Below are 26,026 nucleotides of genomic sequence, written 5' to 3'. Positions count from 1 at the left end.
TTTTCAGAAGTACCCTTGTGCCTAAGATCCCTGGACTTAAATCAGCAGGGTTTGTCCTTACAGGAATAGGGTGTGTCTGTCTTCCATGTCAGGCAAACAGAAACTGCTATCTGCAGGGAATGTTTGGACTTGGGTTTCCAATTAGGTCAGACACTCAGCTGGTTAAAAAGCAGAATGGCATCCTGAGTTATTTGTCAAAAGATTAACTAGATAACTGGTTTGCAAGCTCTCACATATTCTGAGTAGGTAACTAAAAAATGCAAAGTGTAGCTGAGCTCTGCAAACCAGCAATACGCTTAAGTTCAGTCTTTGTGCTGATCTCAGCTGCAAAATGGATGGTCATTATGTTGTGGTTTTTAGAATGGTATAAAGGCAACAAACACTCATAAGGGATTGAGTAAACACATTGTGGGTTCATTTATTTAGATTAGACACAGGAGTAAATATATACATGGATAGGAAGCTTGAAGATATCAGCAGGACAGCTGTATATACTGTCTTCTGCTCACAGACCAAAGTGAAACAGACTGGATCACACACTTCCCTTCTAGTGATGGCAAGCTGCTATCCCATAGAGACATATTAAAACACACTACAGCCAACAAACTACAGTAGCCCTGGACTGGAGAGAAGAGAAAAGAATGTCAGAGTTCCCATTCCTGATTTGCGTCCAGCGATTGTACGTATGTGTTTGAATACCAAGTGAGGACAGGGTCAGCTGTAATGCGCTTCATGGTTTAACAGCTTGCTGCTGCTAGCTGTTCGGCTCAAACATGCAGAATGGCTGTGAGGCACTGGAGGATGTTTGGCATCCATGGAACAATAATCTGCTATATCAGCACCCTCGGCACAGCAGGGGGAAAACTTGTGGGAAGCGTTCAGTCTCAGTGTATGCCTTCATCTAATACTACAAACAACCTGTTACTGAGTCTGTTAAGGAAGTAATCAACAACTGGATCATTGGTTGCTGTCCACTTTTATCTGATCAGTAATTTCTGCGTTGTCTTCCAATGCTTCATTGTCGTAACATACTGTGTGCTTGTTGTCTGCCCTGCTGTCAACTCCTGATCTCTCCACCGTGTTCAAAGTCCCATATTGAGAATTCTGGAGTGGGAGGTGCTGTTTCTCATTCATTTTTACTTCCTCCATGACTGTCATTTCATCACCGTCTTCATACCCTTCCTAGAAATAAAGAGCAACATTTTCATCTTTAAACTCATTAAAAAAAACTGCATTACTTTTCTTGCTAATTTTCCATCCCTCTCTCCTGCACCTGCCCTCCCCTCCTTCCTCCCTTCCCTGTCCTCCCTCCTTCCTCCCTTCCCTGTCCTCCCCTCCTTCCTCCCTTCCCTGTCCTCCCTCCTTCCTCCCTTCCCTGTCCTCCCCTCCTTCCTCCCTTCCCTGTCCTCCCTCCTTCCTCCCTTCCCTGTCCTCCCCTCCTTCCTCCCTTCCCTGTCCTCCCTCCTTCCTCCCTTCCCTGTCCTCCCCTCCTTCCTCCCTTCCCTGTCCTCCCTCCTTCCTCCCTTCCCTGTCCTCCCCTCCTTCCTCCCTTCCCTGTCCTCCCCTCCTTCCTCCCTTCCCTGTCCTCCCTCCTTCCTCCCTTCCCTGTCCTCCCCTCCTTCCTCCCTTCCCTGTCCTCCCTCTTTCTCCCTTCCCTGTCCTCCCTCTTTCTCCCTTCCCTGTCCTCCCCTCCTTCCTCCCTTCCCTGTCCTCCCCTCCTTCCTCCCTTCCCTGTCCTCCCTCCTTTCTCCCTTCCCTGTCCTCCCTCCTTCCTCCCTTCCCTGTCCTCCCTCCTTTCTCCCTTCCCTGTCCTCCTTCCTTTCTCCCTTCCCTGTCCTCCCTCTTTCTCCCTTCCCTGTCCTCCCTCCTTCCTCCCTTCCCTGTCCTCCCTCCTTTCTCCCTTCCCTGTCCTCCCTCCTTTCTCCCTTCCCTGTCCTCCCTCCTTTCTCCCTTCCCTGTCCTCCCTCTTTCTCCCTTCCCTGTCCTCCTTCTTTCTCCCTTCCCTGTCCTCCCCTCCTTCCTCCCTTCCCTGTCCTCCCCTCCTTCCTCCCTTCCCTGTCCTCCCTCCTTTCTCCCTTCCCTGTCCTCCCTCCTTTCTCCCTTCCCTGTCCTCCTGCCTTTCTCCCTTCCCTGTCCTCCTGCCTTTCTCCCTTCCCTGTCCTCCCTCCTTTCTCCCTTCCCTGTCCTCCCTCCTTTCTCCCTTCCCTGTCCTCCTGCCTTTCTCCCTTCCCTGCCATGTCCTCCTCCTCCTCTCCTTCATCTCCTTCTTTATATAAAGAAGCACTGTGAGTTGATTTACTGTTAATTCTCATCCTTGTTTTTAAATTCCTCCATGATTTTGCCCCTCCCTATCTTTGTAAACCCCTCTAGCCCCACTACCCTCTGAAATATCTGCACCCATCTAATTCTGGCTCCTTAAACAGCCCTGATTTTAAGTGGTGGCCATGCCTTCAGCTGCCTAGGCCTGAAGCTCTGGGATTCACTCTCTAAACCTCTCTGCCTCTGGACCTCACTTTCCTTCTCTAAGGTACAATTTATAACCCATCTCTTTGACCAAGATTTGGTCATCTGACACAATATCTCCTTGTGTGGTTCAGTGCCTTTTTATTTTATAATGCTTCTGTGAAGTACCTTTCGATGTTTTATTACATTACGTGTGTTATATAAATATATAAGTTGTTGTTATAAAACAGTCTACAGATAATCTAATGATAATTGTACATTGTTATCAGTGTTAATTGGTCTATTGAACATCTATCGATGATTGTATATGATTACTGATGTTAACCAGATGGAAGTCTTATGGCAAGACCTGGACAATATCCAGGCTTGGGCTGACAAGTGGCAAGTAACATTCGCGTCACACAAGTGTCAGGCAATGACCATCTACCAGGGCCACTCAACTCCTGACCTCATTACAGCCTTGGTTCAAACATGGACAAAAGAGCTGAACTCCCGAGGTGAGGTGAGAGTGACTGCCCTTGACATCAAGGCAGCATTTGACCGAGTGTGGCATCAAGGAGCTCTAGCAAAACTGGAATCAATGGGAATCAGGGGGAAACTCTCCACTGGTTGGAGTCTTACCCAGCACAAAGGAACATGGTTGTGGTTGTTGCAGGTCAATTATCTCAGCTCCAGGACATCACTGCGGGAGTTCCTCAGGGTTGTGTCCTCGGCCCAACCATCTTTAGCTGCTTCATCAATGACCTTCCTTCCATCATAAAATCAGAAGTGGGGGTGTTCGCTGATGATTGCACAATGTTCAGCACCACTCACAACTCCTCAGATACTGAAGCAGTCCATGTCCAAATGCAGCAAGACCTGGACAACATCCAGGCTTAGGCTGACAACCGGCAAGTAACATTCTCGCCATACAAGTGCCAGGCAATGACCATCTTCATCTGACAAGAGAGAATCTAACCATTGCCCCATGATGTTCAATGGCATTAACATCACTGAATCCCCCACTATCAACATAGGGGTTACCATTGACCAGAAGCTGAACTGGACTAACCATATAAATACTGTGGCTACGAGAACAGGTCAGAGGCTAGGAATCGCGTGACAAGTAACTCACTTCCTGACTCTGCAAAGCCTGTCTACCATCTACAAGGCACAAGTCAGCAATGTGATGGAATACTCTCCACCTGCCTGGATGAATGGAACTCCCACAATATTCAAGAAGCTTAACACCATCCAGGACAAAGCAGCCCACTTGATTGGCAACACATCCACAAACATTCACTCCCTCCATCACTGACACTCAGTAGCAGCAGTGTGTACCATCTACAAGATGCACTGCAGGAATTCACCAAGGCTCCTTCGACACTACCTTCCAAACCCACAACCACACAATCTAGAAGGACAAGGGCAGTAGATGGATGGGAACACCACCTGGAAGTTCCCCTCCAAGTCAATCACCATCCTGACTTGGAAATATATTGCCGTTCCTTCACTGTCACTGGATCAAAATCCTGGAACTCCCTTCCTAACAACACCGTGGGTGTACCTACACCACATGGACTGCAGCGGTTCAAGAAGGCAGCTCACCACCACCTTCTCAAGGGCAAATAGAGATGGACAATAAATGCTGGCCCAGCCAGCAAAGCCCATATCCCGTGAATGAATATTTCTTTAAAAATTGGTAAACTGTCTCAAACGTTTTACACAAATACTGATCTACAGTTATCAATAGGTTATTGGTGAATCTCAAAGATTTGAACCTAACACAGGAAAAGGAGGAAGCCATTTAGCCCTTCAAATCTGTTTCAGGACCTGTTGGCCAAGGAAGTTGTTTTCATAATGCGGCCAAACAGGTTGATTATCAACCTGTAACACACAGCAATGGTAGACGGTATAAGCAGAGAGATTCCTGGTTATCCTGGTGATGGATAGCAAGTTGGAACCTCTACAATCACTATCCATAGCTCCAGATATGCATGTAAAAGTTGCCACATATGCATGTTGCCACAGCAACTTGGATTCCCTGAGTGAACTGTAATGCACCAGCACTACTGGTGTTAAATGGTATGTTGATCACCTAATAATAATTACATTCTGTATTAATAATTGTGTAGATCATTTGAGGCAGTTTATCAAGAACCTGTTGATAATTGTGTTTTAATATAGTTTATCAATAACCTCTAACTGTCCACCAGGATTAGTGTGAAATATTTGAGGCAGTCCATCATTAACCAATAATTCCACCTTGTTTAAATAATGATATACAATGAAACACATAATTAATCTGGTAATTATAGGCATTAAAATATTTGGGTGACCTGGTTTTGAACATTGTAGAATTCATCTACTGCATATTGGTATTTGGCTGATGTCAGTCCGAACAGGTTGGCCAGTTTTTCTCCAAGGAAGTCACAGGCTAGGAGAAAAGAAATGATAAAATGTCACAGAAATGCAGTTACAGTGCCAGCCTCTCACAGCTGTCAGTTAAAACGAAAATAGCAGGTTCAATCCCTGAGTAAGGTAGTAGTCTCCTTCAATGCTATAAAACTTCTATAGTACAAACAGTACAGCTGTTTGGTGTAACAATTACACTGACACTCAAACTCCCAACCACCTCTATCTTAAAACATCCACCGCTCATTCTATCTCTCTCCTAAAGAAACCACCACTCATTCCACTTCTCTCCTAAAGCATCCACGGCTCAGTCCATTATTAAATCACCCACTATTCACTCCATATATCAGTAAATTCTACTTTAACCTGTGGTTCTCATTCAGAATTTGCTAAATTAGCTGATTGCAGGCAGGCCTCTTGCTGTTAGGAACATAGGAACAGGAGAAGGCCATTCAGCCTGTCAAGCCTGCTCCGCCATTCAATACGATCATGGCTGATCGAATACTTCAATGCCTTTTACCCACACTATCCCCATAACTCTTCACGTTATTGTTAATTGGTAATCTATCAATCTCTCCCTTAAACATGCTCAATGACTGAGCTTCCACAGCCCTCTGGAGTAGAGAATTCTAAAGATTCAGAACCCTCTGAATAAAGAAATTTCTCCTCATCTTGGTCCTAAGTGGCTTCCCCCTTATTCTGAAATTGTGTGCCCTGGAATCTAGACTCCCCAACCAGAGGAAACATCTTACCTGCATCCACCCTGTCTGTTCCTTTAATACTTTGTAGGTTTCAATGAGATCACCTCTCATTCTTCAAAACTTTAGGGAAGACAGGACCAGTTTCCCCAATCTCTCTTCATAGGACAGTTCCGCCATCCCCGGAACAAGTCTGGTGAACCTTTGTTGCACTCGCTTTATGGCAATAATATCCTTTCTGAGGTAAGGGGACCAAAACTGCACACACTACTCCAGGTGCGTTCTAACCAAGCTTCTATACAATTGAAACAAGACTTCACTACTCTTGTACTCAAATCCTCTTGTGATAAAGGCTAACATTGCCTGCTGCACCTGCATGTTAGCTTTCAGTGACTTATAGACAAGGACACCCAGATCCCTTTGTATATCTACGCTTTCTATTCTCTTACCATTTAGGAAATACTTTGCACACCTGTTCCTTCTACCAAAATGGATAACCTCACATTTTTCCACATTATATTCCATCTGCCATGTTCTTGACCACTCAATAAATCTGTCCAAATCCTCTTATAGCCGCTTTACATCGTCCTCACAACTCACATTCCCACCTAGCTTTGTATCATCTGCAAAGTTGGAAATATATCATTTGGTCCCCACATCCAAATCATTGATATACATTGTGAACAGCTGGGGCCCAAATACTGATCCTTGCGATACTCCACTAGTCACAGCCTGCCAACGTGAGAATAACCCATTTATTCCTACTTTCTGTTTCTGCCTGTTAGCCAGTCCTTAATCAATGACAGTATATTGCCTCTTATCCCATGTGCTTTTATTTTGTTAATCAACCTCCTGTGGGGAAATTTATCAAAAGCCTTCTGAAAATCTAAGTATACTATGCCCATCGACTCCTTTACCAATTTTGTTAGTAATATCCTCAAAAAACTCCAAGTCCGTCAAACATGATTTCCAATTCACAAATCTATGGTGACTATGCCCAGTCAGATCATGATTGTCCAAGTGCCCATTTATCACTCTATAACAGATTCTCGCATTTTCCCTACCACTGATGTAAGGCTAACTGAGATGAGGAGAAATTTCTTCACCCAGAGTGTGTTGAGCCTGTGGAATTTGCTACCACAGAAAGTAGTTGAGACCAAAACACTGTATGTTTTCAAGAAGGAGTTAGATGTAGTTCTTGGGGCGAAAGGGATCAGAGGATATGGGGAGAAAGCGGGAACAGGCTGTTGAGTTGGATGATCAACCATGATCATAATGAATGGCGGAGCAGGCTCAAAGGGCCGAAAGGCCTACTCCTGCTCCTAGTTTCTATGTAACAGGTCTGTAGTTTCCTGATTTCTCTTTCATTACTTTCCAAAATAGTGGGGTGACTTTTGCTACCTTCCAATCTTCAGGAACCATTCCATAAGCTACAGAATTTTGGAAAATGATCACCAATGCATCCACTACCTCTATAGCAACCTCTGTCAATACTCTGGGATGCAGAATATCAGGTCCCGGGGACTTATCAACTTTCAGTCCCATTAATTTCTCTAATACAACCTTCTTACTTATACTAATTTCCTTCAACTCCTCATTCTCCCTAGTCCTTTGGATCTCTAAATATGAAAGAGCTCCTGTATCTTCCTCTGTGAAAACAGACACAAAATAATCATTTAGCTTCTCTGCCATTTCTCTATTCCCCATTTTGAATTTTCCTGACTCTGTCTGTAATGGGCCCACATTGTCTTAGCTAAACGCTTCCTTTTTACATACCTATAGAAGCTTTTACAGCCCGTTATAATGTTTTTTGCTAGATTACATTCATATTCTATTCTCCTTTTCTTTACCAGTTTCTTGGTCTTCCTTTGCTGTATTCTAAAAACCTCCCAATCCTCAGGGTTACTACTACTTCTGACAACTTTATAAGAATTTTCTTTTAATCTTATACAATCCTTAACTTCCTTTGTCAGCCATGGTTGACTGAATTTTTGGGGGTTTTTGCACCTTGCAGGAATGTATAGGTGCTGTATGTATAATGTGCTAATATACAATACTCACTGAATAATGATGTCCTGGCAAACTTCATCACCCAAAACAGCAGGAATTGGCTCCAGGGGAGTGTGGACTGTAAGATAATCAAGAGATGAACAGTCACTTTTCACAGACAATTAAAACCTTCAACCAAAGTGAATATTTTCTGAGTGAACTCAGGTATGTATAGTAGCACTTTTCTCCTGTGACCCCTACTCATCAAGAGATATACTAACATTCATGGTATCTCATCTGAGTAACTAAGTGGAATTAAAAGGCTAATCTCAGTAATAGTGACCATGAAACCACCAATGATTGTTGTAAAAAAAATACTATCTGGTTCACCAATATCCTTTAAGGAAGGAAATCTGCCATTCCAACCTGGTCTGGCTTACATGTGACTCCAGACCACAGCAATGTGTTTGAATTTTAACTGTTCTCTGAAATGGCCTAGCAGACACTCAATTCAAGGACAGTTAGAGATGGGCGACAAATGGTGGTCTTGCCAACAATGCCCACAAGCCATGAAAGAATAAAAAAAATACTTCTAGTTGATCCTGGACCGTGGACTATGAGCTTATCTGACCTACCACAGAGCACTCCCTGTATAAATGCCTATTGCCCTTCTCCTGGTCCCATTGATCTTTTGAAAGATATTTTTGGCTACATTTCCCTTTTTTTTTCATGTGACCATCTCCTTCATCACCCCATGAAGAAGAGGGTGGAAAACTGATGGTGAAAATAGGCAGCAGGCTGGTGGGGTGGGTGAAGGTATGGACAGCAAGTTGTGGGGTAGGTTGGAGGTACGGGCAGTTGGCGAGGTGCATGAGTGGTTGGGAATAGGACAGTCAGTGGAGGTGTCATGGGTGATGAGGGGGATGGTGGGGTGTATAGGAAGCTGGTTGGGGATTGTGCAGGAAGCTGGTGGGGGTAGTGCATAGGAATTTGGTGGGGATGGAACGTGGGAAGCTGGGTGAGGCATATGGGCAGCTGCTGCGGGTGTGAGGTGGTGGGGTATAAGGGCTGCCAGCCGGGTGGTATGGAAAACTGCTAGGATGTATGGAAATCTGACTGAGAGGTATTGCAATTTGGTGGGGTGGTATGAGTATCTGGTCGGGAGGTGTATGCAAAGCTGGTGGAGTCATAGTGGGAGTTAGTGTGATGTATGGGAAACTGGTTGGGAGGTGTATGGAAAGCTGGTGGGAGCAGGAGTGGGAAGCTGAATAGAGGGCTTTGGGAAGCTGGTGGGTGTATTGGTCGCTGATGGGATGTAGGAAGCTGGTATGAGTATAGTTGACAGATGGACAGCTAGCATACAAAGGATACATGTGTAACTGTACATTCCACGGCTCTTAATGCAAAATTGTTTAATTCAATTATTGGATAATTATTTTGCTGCAAGAAATTACTGAATTATTGGACAACTATATTCAGATTGCTGAAATAAAAACAGAAGATGCTGGACTCAAAATGTTAACTCTGCTAGATGCTACCAGACCTGCTGAGTTTTTCCAGCATTTCCTGTTTTTATTTCAGCTTTCCAGTAGTATTTTGATTTTGTATATGTATTCGGATTGCTATTGGAGCACTTACAGGGTTGACTGTCTCTAACACTTTCTGCTCTTCTTCAAGCTCCTCTTCAGTGCTGTATTCCTCCATAGTTTCTCCACTTGAAAAGTGAATGAGTCTTTTGGGTTCTTGTTTTCCTGCCTCCAAGTCTTCAAGTTCAGCTCTCTCTGCCTTTAAGAGTAATTAAACTGGAGATTAGATCAGTTTGCCCTGTACACAGAACAAGTGAAGTACAAGGCAGTGATGTGGCATTCTGAAATTCCATGGCACTGTGTGATGGAACAATAGGACGCAACCTGACAACTTTTGAGTTCCCTATCTTGGCCATGTGATAAAATGGAAGCACTGAGCAGAGGGCAGGTGCTATCCACAGGAACAAAAACAGAAGTTGCTGAAAACACTAGTCAGGTAAGGATGTATCTGTGGACAAATGGATGTAAGTCAACTGCCAATCTTAAGAAAGGGTCTAAGACCTGAAATTTCAATTAATAAACTTATCAAAGATACAGTGCAGAAACAGGCCAATTAGCCTCACTCTGTGTACTCTTTCCCCATAGCCCTGAAAATTATTGTTTTTCAAGCATTTAGGCAATTTGCTTTTAAAAGTTATTTAATCTATTTCCTCCATCCTTTCAGGCAGTTAATTCCAGACTCCTGGTTCTCTATAGATGCTGCTTGAGCTGCTGAATATTTCCACCTTTTTGGGTTTTATTTTCAGATTTCCAACATCTACAATATTTTGCATTTTGTTAGATAAAAGGTGATTGGTTAGTGGAGGATTTAGGAGCTGCTCAGTGCCTCACCACCAGTCAGGTTGTCCTGAATTGACACAGACCCTGTAAAGAAGTTATAATCTGACACACACATGCAAGACTCACGTCCTGCGTTTCACAATGCTTCAGTTGAGAATAGTTAAAATATTTTGCAATATTAGGTACTTGAATCTGATCAGGTTTAGTACACAGTGAGCAATGATTGACAGTTTGAAAAAATTTTCACATCTTGACAGTGGCCAAGGTTAGTTGATATGAGCAAGGAATATGCCATTTAAAAATTGGTGGATGGTGGTGGTGAAAAATAATTTTTTTTAAAGGAACTTAGATAACTTGAAACTTGATTAACTGATTCAAAGGGAGAAGTATATTTTTCACACAACTTATATAAACATGAAATAGTACAGCAGAGGAGGAGGCTCTTCAGCCTACTAAGTCTACACCAGCTCTTTCAAAGGGCAATCTATGTAGTCTTGCTCTCCCACTCTTTCCCCATATCCCTGCAATTTTTTTCTCCTTCAAGCATTTATCCAATTCCTTTTTGAATGCTACTATTGAATCTGTATCAGGAGTACATTCAAAATCCTAACCATTCACTGCATTCAAAAGCCTGTCCACTTCTGGGTCTTTGACCTTAAATCTGTGCCTCTGGTCACTGGCCCCTCAGCCATTGGAAACAGTTTCTCTTCATTTATTCTATCTAAAGCCCTCAAGATTTTAAAGACCTCTATAAAATCTCCTCTAAACCTTTTCTTGAAGAAGAACAGCCCCAGCTTCTCCATTCTATCCACATAACTAGTTCCTCATTCCTAGAACAATTGTAGAAAATCTCTTTGGTATCCTATAGAATCAGGGAATGCTTGCAGCACAGAAGAAGGCCAATCAGCCCGTCATGGCTGTGCTAGTTCTCTGAAGGAGCAATTCCTTTAGAGCCAATCCCCTGCCTTCTCCCCGTAGCCTTCTACATTCTTCCTTTTCAGATAATGATCCAATTTCGTCTTGAGTGCTTCAATTGAACCTCCCTCCACCTCACTCTCAGGCAATGCCTTCCAGACCCTAACCACTCACTGCATAAAAAGTTTTTCCTCATGTCACCATTGCTTCTTTTGTCAATTGCCTTAAATCTCTGCTCTCTGGTTCCCGATCCTTTCACCAATGGGAACTGTTTCTCCCTTTTTACTCTGTCCAGACATCTCATGATTTTGAATGCCTCTATCAAATCTCCCCTCAACCTTCTCTAACCTCCAACTTCTCCAATCTTTCTACGTAACTGAAGTTCATCATACCTGGAATCGTTCTCATGAATTTTTTCTGCACCCTCTCTAATGCCTTCACATCTTTCTGAAGTGTGGTGCTCAGAACTATCAACATCCTGGAGATTACCATTGACCAGAAACTGAACTGGACCAGCCATGTAAATACTGTGGCTACAAGAGCAGGTCAGAAGCTCAGAATCTTGCGACAAGTAACTCATCTCCTGACTCCCTAAAGCCTGTCCACCATCTACAAGGCACAAGTCAGGAGTGTGATGGAATACTCTCCACTTGCTTGGATAAGAGCAGCTCTAACACTCAAGAGGCTTGACACCATCTATGACAAGGCAGCCCGCTTGATTGACACCCTTTCCACAAACATTCACTCCCTCCACCACCAACGCACAGTAGCAGCAGTGTGTACCATCTACAAGATATACTGCAGAAACTCACCAAGGCACCTGAGACAGCACCTTCCAAACCCTATGACCACTACCATCTAGAAGGACAAGGGCAGCAGACACATGGGAACTCCACCACCTGGAAGCTCCCCTCCAAGCCCAGGATGCCATATGTTTTATTAACCACCTTCTCAATCTATCCTGCCACCTTCAATGATTTATGAACTTATGCATCAATGCACCCAGGTCCCTCTGCTCCTGCACATACTTTTAGAATTGTACCCTCTATTTTATATTGTCTCTCCACATTCTTCCTGACAAAATGTACCCACCCCAAACCCTTCACATCCTTCCTAAAGTGTGGTGCCCATGATTGAGCACTTGCATTTATATAGTAACTTTGACATAATCAAATGTCCCAAGGCACTTAACTGGCGTATTATAATAAAATCAGAAAACGCTTACAACACAGAAGAAGGCAGTTTGGCCCATTAAGTCCAAGCCAGTTCTCTGCAAGAGCAACCTAGCTGGTCCCATCACCACCGTCCTGCCCCTTCCCAATCGCCCTGCAATTTTTTTTCTCCTCAGGTACTTATTCAATTCCCTCTTGAAGGCCACAATTGAATCTGACTCAACCAAACTCTCAGGTAGTGCATTCCAGAATTCTAATTGGACACTACATAAAAAATGTCTTTCCTCATGTGATCCCAGGTTCTTTTGCCACCCACCTCAGTGTTCTCAGGTTCCCGATCCTTCCTTCAATGGGAATAATTTCTCCCTATCTACTCTGTCTGGAGCCCTCATGATTTTGAATAACTTTATCAAATCTCCTCTGAATGGAGAAGAGCCCCAGTTTCTCCAATTTATTCACACAAGTGAAGTCCCTCATTCCAGGAATTATTCTCTTAAATCTTTTTTTACCCTCTCTAAAGTCTTCACATCCAAGTGTGGTAGCCAGAATTGGGCACAATACTGCAGTTGAGATCGAACCAATGTTTTATTAAGGTTCACCATAACTCCCTTGTTTCTGTACTCTGCATTTATATATCCCAGATCCTGTATGCCTTATTAACCAGGGTCTCAACCCACGCTGCTGCCTTCAGTGATTTGTGTACAATTACCGCCAGGCCCCTCTGCTCCTGCACCTGCTTTAGAATTGTATGCTTTATATTGTCTCTCCTTGTTCACCAAAATGTATCACTTCACAATTATATGCATTAAATTTCATTGGCCACATGTCCACCCATTCCACCAGACTGGTTATGTCCTCTTGAACTCTGTTACTACCTCTTTTTTCATTCTTTCATGGAATGCGGATAGGCCACATTTATTGCCCATCCCTAATTGCCCTTGAGAAGGTAGTGGTGAACCACCTTCTTGAACTGCTAAAGTCCATGTGGTGTAGGTACACCCACAGTGCTGTTAGGAAGGGAGTTCCAGGATTTTAACCTAGTGATACTGAAGGAATGGCGATATATTTACAAGCCAGGATGGTGAGTGGTTTGGAGGGGAATTTCCAAGTGATGGTGTTCCCATACATCTGCTGCACCTGTCCTTCTAGGTGGTGGAGGTTACAGGCTTGGAAGGTGCTGCTGAAAGAGACTTGATGAGTTGCCCAAACCTGAATGTTGCTGTAGATGAACATGGACTGCTTCAGTGTCTGAGGAGATATGAATGGGGCTGAACACTGCAATATTCAGCAAAAATCCCCACTTCTGATTTTACAATGGAGAGAAGGTCATTGAAGAAGCAGCTGAAGATGTTTGGGCCTAGGACACTACCCTGAGGAACTCCTGCAGTGATGTCCTGGGACTGAGATGATTGACCTCCAACAACCACAACCACCTTCCTTTGTGCTGCGAATGACTCCAACCAGCGGAGAGTTTTCCCCCGATTCCCATTTTTGCTCCAGTTTTGCTAAGGATCCTTGATGTGATAGTTGATCAAATGCTGCCTTGACTTCAAGAGCAGTCACTCTCACATCACTTCATCCTTCTCATGGGTTCATTGTATTTCCAGGTTTTGTGTCTTCTAAAAGATTTAAAATTGCCCTCCACACCCAAGCCTAGGTCATTAATACAGATCAAGAAAAGAAGTAGTTTTGGTATTAAGCCCTGGCAAGCCTCATTGTATACCTTCCTCCAGTCCAAAAATCAACCATTCACTACTATTCACTGATTGCTGTCACTTGGCTGACTTTGCCTCCATGCTATCATTGTCCCCCTCATTCCATGGGCTTCAACATTGCTGAAAGGCTGTTATTTGGCACTTGATCAAATGCCTTTTGGAAGTTCAGACTCCTCAGATACTGAAGCAGTCCATGTCTAAATGCAGCAAGACCTGGACAATATCCAGGCTTGGACTGACAAGTGGCAAGTAACATTCGCACCACACAGTGTCAGGCAATGACCATCTCCAACAAGAGAGAATCCAACCATCACCCCTTGATGTTCAATGGCATTACCATCACCATATCCCCCACTATCAACATCCTGGGGGTTACCATTGACCAGATACTGAACTGGACTAGCCATATTAATACTGTGGCTACAAGAGCAGGTCAGAGGCTAGGGATTGTGTGACAAGTAACACCTCCTGACTCCCCAAAGCCTGTCCACCATCTACAAGGCACAGATCAGAAGTGTGATGGAATACTCCCCACTTGCCTGGATGAGTGCGACTCCCACAATACTCGAAGCTTGACACTGCCCAGGACAAAGCAGCCCGCTTGATTGGCATCACTATCCACAAACACTCACTCCCTCCACCACCGACACACAGTAACAACAGTGTGTACCATCTACCAGATGCACTGCAGGAATTCACCAAGGCTCTTTAGACAGCACCTTCCAAACCCACGACCACTACCATCTAGAAGGACAAGGGTAGCAATAGATGGAAACACCACAACCTGGAAGTTCCCCTCCAAGCCACTCACCATCCTGACTTGGAAATATGTCACTGTTCCTTCACTGTCACTGGATCAAAATTCTGGAACTCCCTTCCTAATGGCATGGCACCACATGGACTGCAGCGGTTCAAGAAGGCAGCTCACCACCACCTTCTCAAGGGCAACTAAAGATGGACAATAAAGTGCTTGCCCAGCCAGCAAAGCCCAGGCAGAGTTGGCTGTACAACCCTTGAGCCTTCTCCGCCATTTATTGGATCATGGCAAATCTGATTTTGGCTTCAACTCCACTCTCCTATTCCTCATCATCCTTGATTCACCTTGATCAAAAATCTGTCTTTCTCAGCTTTGACCCTGTCTCCACAACTCTCTGAGGTAGAAAATTCCAAAGATTTATGACCCCCCCCCGAGACCCTCTTTATCTCAAATGGGAGACCCCTTATTCTCAAACTATGCCACCTAGTTCTAGATTACCCCATGAGGGGAAACATCCCCTCAACATTAACCCTATCAAGCCCTCTTAGGATCATATATGTTTCAAAAAGATCACCTTTCCTCATTCTTCTGAATTCCAGTGAATGTAGACCCATCTTCTCAACCTTTCCTCATAAGACAACCGTTCCATTCTAGTGAACCTTCTCTGAACTGCCTGTGATGCAAGTATATTCCTCCTTAAATAAGGAGACAAAAACTGTACAAAGATGTTGGCTGTCCCTTGATACATGAATGACGTACATTCGAAAATACATACGCACCAAGGAGCAGCAGTAGGCCATTCAGCCCCTCGAGCCTGCTCTGCCATTTAATAAGTTCATGGCTGATCTGATAGTGACCTGAAATCTGCATCCCATCTACCCCTAATAACCTATCAGCCCCTTCCTTATCAAGAATCTACCCACCTCTGCCTTAAAAATATTCAAAGACTCTGCTTCCACCACCTTTTCAGGAAGAGAGTTCCAACGACACTCAGCCCTCTGAGTGAAAATATTTGACCTCATCTCTGTTTTAACTGGGCGACACCTTATTTTTAAACAGTGACCCCTGGTTCTAGATTCTTCCACAAGATGAAACATCCTCTCCATATCCACCCTGTCAAGACACCTGAGGATCTTATATGTTTCAATTAAGTTGCCTCTTACTCTTCTAAACTCCAGCAGATACAAGTCTAACCTGTCCAACCTTTCCTCATAAGACAACCCACCCATTCCAGGTTTTAGTCTCGTAAACCTTCTCTGAACTGTTTCTAATGCATTTACATCCTTCTTTAAATAAGGTGACCAATACTGTACACAGTACTCCAGATGTGGTCTCACACGTGCCCTGTACAGCTGAGGTATAACCTCCCTACTTTTGCAATAAATTATAACATTCTATTAGCTTTCCTAATTATTTGCTGTCTACTCAGGGTAACAAATTTCTGCCATGAGTCTTCATATGAACAGCTGATTCTCGACCTGCAGATCCATGGCAAGACATTGTATGAGGTAACAGGATCTGGAGCGCAGGATTTGCTTCCTTTTCTCCTCTGCCGCCCCTCTCCCTCATCAATAAGGCATTGGGACTCAAAACTTGATGCAGCTTAAGACACATTGTTGCCATTCTGAACAATTGGTAGAAAGCTCTTCCTGGTCATTGAGGTCAGCGCTGGTGTGCTTCAAGGAGAGCATCCAGGTCTTTGAAGCACATTTTTTTATCTCCCCTGGAAAATTAATCACTTAGGAATTGAGAAGTATGATGCGGCAGGGCAGAGTCCAGTCCGTTGAAGTTGATTTTGCAAGACAAAAACAGAATTACCTGGAAAAACTCAGCAGGTCTGGCAGCATCGGCAGAGAAGAAAAGAGTTGACGTTTCGAGTCCTCATGACCCTTTGACAGAACTTGAGTTCGAGTCCAAGAAAGAGCTGAAATATAAGCTGGTTTAAGGTGTGTGTGTGGGGGGCGGAGAGATAGAGAGACAGAGAGGTGGAGGGGGTTGGTGTGGTTGTAGGGACAAACAAGCAGTGATAGAAGCAGATCATCAAAAGATGTCAACGACAATAGTACAATAGAACACATAGGTGTTAAAGTTAAAGTTGGTGATATTATCTAAACGAATGTGCTAATTAAGAATGGATGGTAGGGCACTCAAGGTATAGCTCTAGTGGGGTTTTTTTATAATGGAAATAGGTGGGAAAAGGAAAATCTTTATAATTTATTGGAAAAAAAAAAGGAAGGGGGAAACAGAAAGGGGGTGGGGATGGGGGAGGGAGCTCACGACCTAAAGTTGTTGAATTCAATATTCAGTCCGGAAGGCTGTAAAGTCCCTAGTCGGAAGATGAGGTGTTGTTCCTCCAGTTTGCGTTGGGCTTCACTGGAACAATGCAGCAAGCCAAGGACAGACATGCTTGGACTCGAACTCAAGTTCTGTCGAAGGGTCATGAGGACTCGAAACGTCAACTCTTTTCTTCTCTGCCGATGCCGCCAGACCTGCTGAGTTTTTCCAGGTAATTCTGTTTTTGTTTTGGATTTCCAGCATCCGCAGTTTTTTTTGTTTTTATCTCTGTGTTTAATTGACTGCCACTGCTCTTCAAGAAATGCCTACCTCCTTGAAGAAGTTCTGTTCCTCTCTGCGACAAGATTTCCGTATCTCTCTGTTTCCTTGGTCACCTTCATTGCTTTCCATTTCCCTCCTAGTGTTTGACAAGGTGTTTACTAAAACCCGCTTTCACAGCCATATCTCCTTTCTCAGTGACTGTCTCCGTCTCCGACTTACCCCACGTGGATTTCAACTGAAATTCCACCCCTCATGTTTCGAACCCACCCAGGATTACAGGTATCTCCGGGACATAAAACGTTTCTCGGACTGCTGTTCCCGTCACATTCTGAAATCCACACTCAGTGCCATGCGCCGCCATATGAACACACTCGACCTCTCACTCCAGCAGCACCGCCGTACCCTTTTTCAAAGCTGCGCGTGCCCCCAGTTTCATTTTATCCTTCGGCTCATCCGACGCCTCAACAAGAAACTTTTTCTCTTTCTCTCAAGTGCTAAGGAACGCAAGCTCCAACAACTCATCGACACCAACACCCATTTAGGACCCTCCACCCCTGCCTGTCCCTCTGTCCCCACCCTTTCTTCCAATCCCAACCCCAGCCATGTATTCACTATACCCCCTGACCTTCCCCTCTCCGATGCTGAACGTTCAGTGCTCAGCAAAGGACTTAGTTTCATACCCTTACGCCCTCACCTCAATGAATTTCGGGCTCGGCATGATACTGAACTCTTCTTCCGCCGTCTTCGTCTCCGGGCTCACTTCTTTGGGCAGGAGTCCTCTCCCAGTTCAACGGATCCTTTTACCCATCTCCAATATTCTCCCTCCACCTGGACCCCTCCCTCTGGATTCTTACCTTCTCTCGATCTTTTCATTGAGAACTGTCGGCGCGACATTAGTCATCTCAATTTCTCTGCTCCTCTCACCCATTCTAACCTGTCTCTCTCTGAACTTACTGCACTCCATTCTCTCAGGTCCAACCCTGACATTGTCATCAAACCCGCTGACAAGGGTGGTGCTGTTGTTGTCTGGCGCACTGACCTCTACCTCGCGGAGGCTGAGCGTCAACTCGCAGACACTTCCTCCTACCTCTCCCTGGACCAAGACCCCACCACTGAACATCAAGCCACTGTTTCCAGGACTGTCACTGACCTCATCTCCTCTGGGGATCTCCCTCCCACAGCTTCCAACCTGATAGTCGCCCAACCTCGGACGGCCCGCTTCTATCTCCTACCCAAAATCCACAAACAGAACTGCCCCGGTAGACCGATCGTCTCAGCTTGCTCCTGCCCCACAGAACTCATTTCTCGTTATCTTGACTCCCTTCTCTCTCCCCTTGTCCAGTCCCTTCCCACCTACATCCGTGATTCCTCTGACACCTTACGTCACATCAACAATTTCCAGTTCCCTGGCCCCTACCGCTTCCTCTTCACCATGGACGTCCAATCCCTCTACACCTCCATCCCCCACCAGGATGGTCTGAGGGCCCTTAGCTTCTTCCTCGAACAGAGGCCCGAACAATCCCCATCCACCACTACTCTCCTCCGTCTGGCTGAACTTGTTCTCACGCTGAACAATTTCTCCTTCAACTCCTCTCACTTCCTCCAAATCAAAGGTGTGGCTATGGGTACCCGCATTGGCCCCAGCTATGCCTGTCTCTTTATGGGGTATGTGGAACATTCCTTGTTGCAGTCCTACTCCGGCCCCCTTCCACAACTTTTTCTCCGGTACATCGATGATTACTTCGGTGCCGCTTCATGCTCTCGTCAGGACTTGGAAAAATTTATTAATTTTGCTTCCAATCTCCACCCCTCCATCATTTTCACGTGGTCCATCTCTGACACTTCCCTTCCCTTCCTTGACCTCTCTGTCTCAATCTCTGGTGATAGACTGTCCACCAATATCCATTACAAACCCACCGACTCCCACAGCTATCTCGACTACAGCTCCTCACACCCCACTTCCTGTAAGGACTCCATCCCATTCTCTCAGTTCCTTCGCCTCCGTCGCATCTGTTCCGATGATGCTACATTCAAAAACAGTTCCTCTGATATGTCCTCCTTCTTCCTTAACCGAGGTTTTCCACCCACGGTCGTTGACAGGGCCCTCAACCGTGTCCGGCCCATCTCCCGCGCATCCGCCCTCATGCCTTCTCCTCCCTCTCAGGAACATTATAGGGTCCCCCTTGTCCTCACTTATCACCCCACCAGCCTCCGCATTCAAAGGATCATCCTCCGCCATTTCCGCCAACTCCAGCATGATGCCACCCACCAAACACATCTTCCCTTCACCCCCCCTTATCGGCATTCCGTAGGGATCGCTCCCTCCGGGACACTCTGGTCCACTCCTCCATCAACCCCTACTCCTCAACCCCCTCCTATGGCACAACCCCATGCCCACGCAAAAGATGCAACACCTGCCCCTTCACTTCCTCTCTCCTCACCGTCCAAGGACCCAAACACTCCTTTCAAGTGAAGCAGCATTTCACTTGCATTTCCCCCAACTTAGTCTACTGCATCCGTTGCTCCCAATGTGGTCTCCTCTACATTGGAAAGACCAAACGTAAACTGGGCGACCGCTTTGCAGAACACCTGCGGTCTGTCCGCAAGAATGACCCAGACCTCCCTGTCGCTTGCCATTTTAACACTCCACCCTGCTCTCTTGCCCACATGTCTGTCCTTGGCTTGCTGCATTGTTCCAGTGAAGCCCAACGCAAACTGGAGGAACAACACCTCATCTTCCGACTAGGCACTTTACAGCCTTCCGGACTGAATATTGAATTCAACAACTTTAGGTCGTGAGCTCCCTCCCCCATCCCCACCCCCTTTCTGTTTCCCCCTTCCTTTTTTTTTTCCAATAAATTATAAAGATTTTCCTTTTCCCACCTATTTCCATTATAAAAAAAACCCCACTAGAGCTATACCTTGAGTGCCCTACCATCCATTCTTAATTAGCACATTCGTTTAGATAATATCACCAACTTTAACTTTAACACCTATGTGTTCTATTGTACTACTGTCGTTGACATCTTTTGATGATCTGCTTCTATCACTGCTTGTTTGTCCCTACAACCACACCCCCCCCCCTCCACCTCTCTGTCTCTCTATCTCTCCGCCCCCCACACACACACCTTAAACCAGCTTATATTTCAGCTCTTTCTTGGACTCGAACTCAAGTTCTGTCGAAGGGTCATGAGGACTCGAAACGTCAACTCTTTTCTTCTCCGCCGATGCTGCCAGACCTGCTGAGTTTTTCCAGGTAATTCTGTTTTTGTTTTGGATTTCCAGCATCCGCAGTTTTTTTGTTTTTATCTTGATTTTGCAAGAGTTTTGTCTGAATGATTGTGGACCTGTCTTCAAGAAGGAGGAGCATTTGTTCGACACTACTTTAATTGGTTCTGGAGGATGGAGGATGCATGAAGGCATTGCTGATGGAATCACTCTAGTGCTTTTATGTTTGGTTGATATGCAGTCCAGGTCTCACTACACTACAGATGCCTAGTAGCAATGACTACTCTGCTTCTGTTGACTTGCGAAGATTTTTGTTTTAATTTATTGATTCATAGGATAGGCCAGCATTTATTGCCCATCCCTAATTGCCCTTGAACCATTGCAGTCTATGTGTTGTCGGAACACCCACGTACTGTTAGGAAGGGAATTCCAGAGTTTTGACCCACCAAGAGTGAAAAAACAGCGGTATAGTTCCAAGTCAGGATGCTGTGTGTCTTGGAGGGGAACTTCCCGTACATCTGCTGCCCTTGTCCTCCTGGGCGGTAGCGGTTGTTTTGCAAGTGATGTCAAAAGAATCTTGGTGAGTTGTTGCACTGCATTAGTAGATAGCACACATTGCTGCCACTGTGCATTGGTGGTGGAGGGAGTGTGTGTTGAAGGTAGTGGATGGGGTGCCAATCAAGCAGTCTGCTTTGTCCTGGATGGTGTTGAGCTTAAGTGCGCCGGCGGGTGGGTAAAACAATGTTTTTCATGCTGTATTGCCCCAAACTGGCCATATCATTTATTTGCTCCCAGGAAAGAAGCCGTTTCCATGACGGGCGGGCTCTCATTCGCCTGCCCACCATCACACCGCTGCTGCATGATGCAGGGCGTCATATTCAAAGTCCACCCACAAGCACACATCTCAGGGCTTCCAGACTAATACTGATGCACGGAAGACATGGCCCTGAAACTGAAGAAGACTGCAGCCCCCAGCTTCAGCGACGTGTCCCTCAAGTACCTTTTGGATGCCATGGAGGCCCGCTGGGATGTCCTCTACCCCCGCTCTGGCTGTAGGATGGGAAGCAACAGCACTAACCTGGCTTGGGAGTTGGTGGCAGTGGTGGTCAGTGCCAACGCCCTTCAAAAGAAGACAGCCACCCAGTGCTGCAAGAGGATAAATGATCTCCTCCGTTCCCCCTCATCACTCTCAACCCACACACTCATAAACCTATCTCACATCTACAGGGCCCTCACTCACTGCCAGTTCAAGGGACATCACCATTCACACTCTCACTCAAACTGTCATTGTCCTCATCCCGTTCATGTGACCACTCACCATCTGCACAGGCCAGGCATACTTATCATCTGGCCTGGCAGGCATCCTGCTTACACTCTCTCCATCTCTATTCATGCAGGACAAGCTGGCACACAACAACAGGGAGAGGTCACAGACCGGTGGAGAAATGCCTGAAATCAAGGTCCTCATGGGCTTTGAAATCAGAGCCATCCAGCTGGCCAGTGAGGATCTGGACCGTTCCTGTGCTGCCGGTGAGGTTGGCGCTGCTCTACCAAGTGAGGATACATCAGTGCAACATCCATCAGACAACCATGCTGTGAGTGATGTGTCCTCTTTCACAGGCCACTGCCGTGCACTAATTATCTCCCCTTGCTTCCGTAGGCACATCTCGGAAACACCGGAGAGAGTCCATGACCCAGGGCCTCCAATCAAGTCCTGAAGAAACCTCTGAAGAGGAATCTGGAGGCACCCTCCCTGAAGTCCCCTCACAGCGCTCACCCATACCTGCCACCAGCACAGAGACACACACCTCGGTGGGACCTAGCTTTAGAGTAGCCTCAGGATCATAATCTGGTGAGCACATTGCACTGTCCGATCCACAACAGTTGGAGGCAGAGGCTTTCCAGGTTTCTGGCACTCGGAGGACTGCTGGAGGCTGGAACTTTGCTGAGTCTGAGTCAGATGATGAGCCCCTGAACTCGGTCATGTCACAGTTACTGGAGCTGCAAAGGCAAGCTCGGGAACATCAGGAAGGGATGTCCGCTGCATTCTTCAGATTGCAAGGCATGATGGGGATTCAGTCCATTTTCACTCTGGGGTGATAGCGCTGGCATGTCAACACACCGAGGTCAACACTGGTAGGATTGCAGCCACCATGGATGCCTTGGTCCAGGACTTAGCTCCTGCACTGCTGCGCGGGCTTAACTCCATCACTGGTGCCATAATTGGCCTCCAACAGTGTGTACGCGAGAGGGGTGCTGGGCAGCTCGATCTCACTCCAACTACCCCTTCCACTTACAGAGTCGGCCTGGGGCCCCCGGCTGGATCAGCAGGTGCACACTCCGGGGCCATCCATCCAGGTGACTCTGAGAGTGTTCACCCTATCCAACTCCCCTCTTCCTGCCGCCTCAGCAACTCCAGCTCCACAGGCCGAGGAGGGTGCCCCTGCCACGCAGCAAGACTCCAAAAGCAGGCTGGGGCCTCCAAGTGTCGGCCCTCCAGAGGACGCCCGCCAAAGTCATCACAGGCAGTCAACAGGCTGCCTCCATTTCCACTGTGGATGTCCGGGGAGCACCAAGACATAGTGGCAAGATTAGAAAAGTTAAGGAGAATTAGTTGCACACCTGGGCATGGGTGTTAATCACTTGTACATAATGTTTACTATTGTCAATAAGTTCCCAAGAAGGTCTCACTGCCTATGGCTCCTTGTCCTGATGAGCAATGTTCTTGTCACTCAGATGTGACACCTTTCTGCTACAGCCTGAGGCCACCAGACGGGTGTCATCAGCCACAGCCTCTGTGGGAAGCCCTTGTCCCTGAGGAGCCAACCCTGCAGCCTCTGTGGATCCTGGAAGACTCCAGGGATCTGTGACCAACTGAGGATGTAGGAGCCGTGGACACTCCCTGGAAACCGTGCACACACCTGCAGGATGTGTTTGTGGTGGTCACACACCAGCTGCACATTCAGCGAATGGAAGCCCTTGTGGTTGACATAGTTAACTGTGTTGCGATGAAGATCTGAGCGCCACATGGGTGCAATCGAACGCACCCTGCACCTGTGGGAAACCTGAGATCTGGGTGAATCCAATCGCTCTTGCATCCTGGCTGTCCTGGTCCTGGGTGAAATGCACAAAGCTGTGTGTCCTCGTGAAGATGGCATCCATGACCTCATGAATGTATTTGTGGGTGGAGGCTTGTGATATCCCACAGGGGTCACCTGTGGAGCCCTGAAAGGAGCCACTGGCGTAGAAATTGAGGCCACTGTCAATTTCACAGCCACGGGCAGTGGGTGCCCTCCTTGTCCCCATGGCACCAAATCCTGCAGCAGCTGGCAGATATGACCGACCAGTTCCCTAGACATGTGCAGTCTTCGGCAACACTGGTTCTCAGTCATCTGCAGGAATGAAAGGCGGCGACTATAGACCCTGGGTGTCACTAGGTGCTGACCAGTGACATCTCGCTGTGGCTCTTTGGCAGTACGTGTGGGAGCCCCAAACACCCCTTCTTCCTGAAGTTGCTGCTGCTGCCTCTGTGCAACCAGGAGCCTCAGTCACTCTCTCCTCCATCTTCTTCACACTCTGTAAGCCATCAGACATACAGCTAGTTCACCAGGCTCCGTGATCCTGATGTACTCCTCCTGTAGGATGAAAGAGAGACACGTGGTTAGCATGGGTGTACTAAGAACCTGTCCTAGTTAAGTGTGAAGGCCCCTTAATGCTTCCTGGAGAGTGCTGGCCAGAGATTATTACGCTGCTTGGCTGCCCGAAACCCCACCACTTCCACCCCACTCCACCTGACCGATTGGTGGCAGCTTCACCCACTGGACTGCCTGCTGTGCTGTCAGCTCAGACACAGACATTCTCCTAACCTGCACTGCAAAGCTGCCCTGTTAGCTTGAACCATGGGGGAGACTGGTCCAAACCGGGATGCGGAGATTGCAAGGGGCTGTGAACACCTCCAGCAGTGACTGCTCCATGACAGGAGATTGAACAACATATGCAGTCGTCCAACTGTTTTGCCGTCCACGAAAATGATCATGAATTTGCAGCCTGTGCCAGCAAGAGGTGTCTGGAGCATTTGATGGCACTTTGATGCCTCTGCATTGCTTGAATGGGCTGGTAATCTAGGATCAACCGTATCAATGTGGCTGCACCTGAACTGTCTCAGTTGCCGAGGAATGGTCACTTTTATACAGGTTTCCTGAATGCGTGGCCACTTCCCTCACCCACCCTGACCCCCACCCCAAATGCTTGTGCACTATATTCAACGGCAGGACTGCCCTTAACCCCGACCCCCCCGATGCCCCTGAAGCTTGAAGTCCAACAGGCGACCCTGGCGAGAGCTGCACAATGTTACTGTGTACTCACCTCCGAGTTCCCCTCAAAGCACAACCGCCAAGTGCACACCTTTCATGTGGTGTTGTGAAACGTGTCGGTGAGCTTTCCCGCTGACGTGGACGGAGGATCCAGCAAGGTGGGGGGTAGGATTCTGGCGGGCTGGCCTGATAATGATATGCTGATATATCACAATGAGGTTCCTGATGTCCGATGGTGGGAAACGCGGCCAGTCATCGGCAGGCTGAGCGGACGGTCACGAACTGGTTCCCTGCCGTTGTAAAACCAATCACGCCATATTGTCTGCTCATGCCACCGCTCACGCCCAACGCCAGTGGGCACAAAAATTCCACCCATAGTCTTTGTTGCCAGATAAATCCAAGAAAATGTGAAGAAGAACACCAGGATCTCTTCATTGCATTCATTGACCTGGCCAAAGCATTTGATTCAGTAAATCGCGAAGCTCTGTGGATTGTGCTTCAACAATTTACACGTCCTATAAATGTCATCACAATCTTGTTATTGCATCACGATGATATGACTGCAACTATCTTGAGCAGGAGATCTGAAACTGACGCTTTCAAAATCCAGGGGTCAAGCAAGGCTGTGTGATAGCTCCATCTTATTTATAATCTAACCGACAATGGCTATTCACCTCATCAAAGGTCATCTGCCTTCTGATGTCAGTATTAAATAGCCTCTAAGTGGAAAACTCTTAAACTTTGGTCGCCCCCGTGCCAAAACTAAACTGACCACCATAGACATATATGATCTATAGTTTGAGGTTGACTGCAGTGTCGTTGCCCACTCTGCACCAGACCTGCAAGCTACTCTCAATCTCTTCAATTCTGCACACAAGAAACTCCGCCTGTCTTCAAATGTTGCCAAAGCAAAAATCTCATATTAAGCCACACCTGGTCAAACAAATATTCCACCTCCCAAACATGTTGAACAAGAAACTCTGGAAAATGTTGAGCACTTCCCATAATTTGGCAGCCATCTCTCTCTAAAAGCCACCATTGTACGCAGTACTCTAGGTTTACAGATTACAGAAAAAGGGAGGTGTGAGGCCATGTAAGGATTTGAAAACAAGAATCAGAACTTTAAAATAGAGGCATTGCCAGACAGGCATTCGGTGTATGGGCAGAAACAGAATATAATTGATATATTATTTTTGGTTTTGATTTATTTGTTTCATTTACATAAAGATCAGACTGTATGCTTGATTCAGAGCAAATAGGTTTACATCCTTGACTAAATTAGTAACATTGATCCTTTGTTCAGTGGGAGAAAAAAAACTTTTGTCTTATTGTGGAGATCAGAATGGTGGTTTCAGATATGCTAAGTTCTCTACATTACAACAATGGCTTTCCTTCAAAATTATTTAATTGGCTGTAAACTGTGCAGGGATGTCCTCAGGACATGAAAGGCTCTAAAGAAA

At 46.3% G+C, this 26,026-nt stretch overlaps 1 protein-coding gene across 1 annotated transcript in view; it reads right to left on the bottom strand.

Annotated features, from left to right (window-relative positions):
• Window positions 1-414: 414 nt before the first annotated feature.
• The window catches only part of LOC121278401 (protein FAM177B), a 103,295-nt gene continuing 77,683 nt past the window's right edge, over window positions 415-26,026 (bottom strand). Inside the window, exons 2-5 of the mRNA XM_041188780.1 lie at window positions 9,183-9,329; window positions 7,617-7,683; window positions 4,782-4,879; window positions 415-1,182 (exon numbers count right to left, since the gene is read on the bottom strand). Coding sequence (XP_041044714.1) covers window positions 958-1,182; window positions 4,782-4,879; window positions 7,617-7,683; window positions 9,183-9,329 — 537 coding nt within the window. The 3' untranslated portion in view covers window positions 415-957. The remainder of the gene's footprint in view (window positions 1,183-4,781; window positions 4,880-7,616; window positions 7,684-9,182; window positions 9,330-26,026) is intronic.

This window comes from Carcharodon carcharias, chromosome 5 (assembly GCF_017639515.1).
Source record: "Carcharodon carcharias isolate sCarCar2 chromosome 5, sCarCar2.pri, whole genome shotgun sequence".
NCBI lineage: Eukaryota > Metazoa > Chordata > Chondrichthyes > Lamniformes > Lamnidae > Carcharodon > Carcharodon carcharias.
Note: the sequence above shows the minus strand (reverse complement) of the source record. Positions and strands in the feature narration are given on the sequence as shown.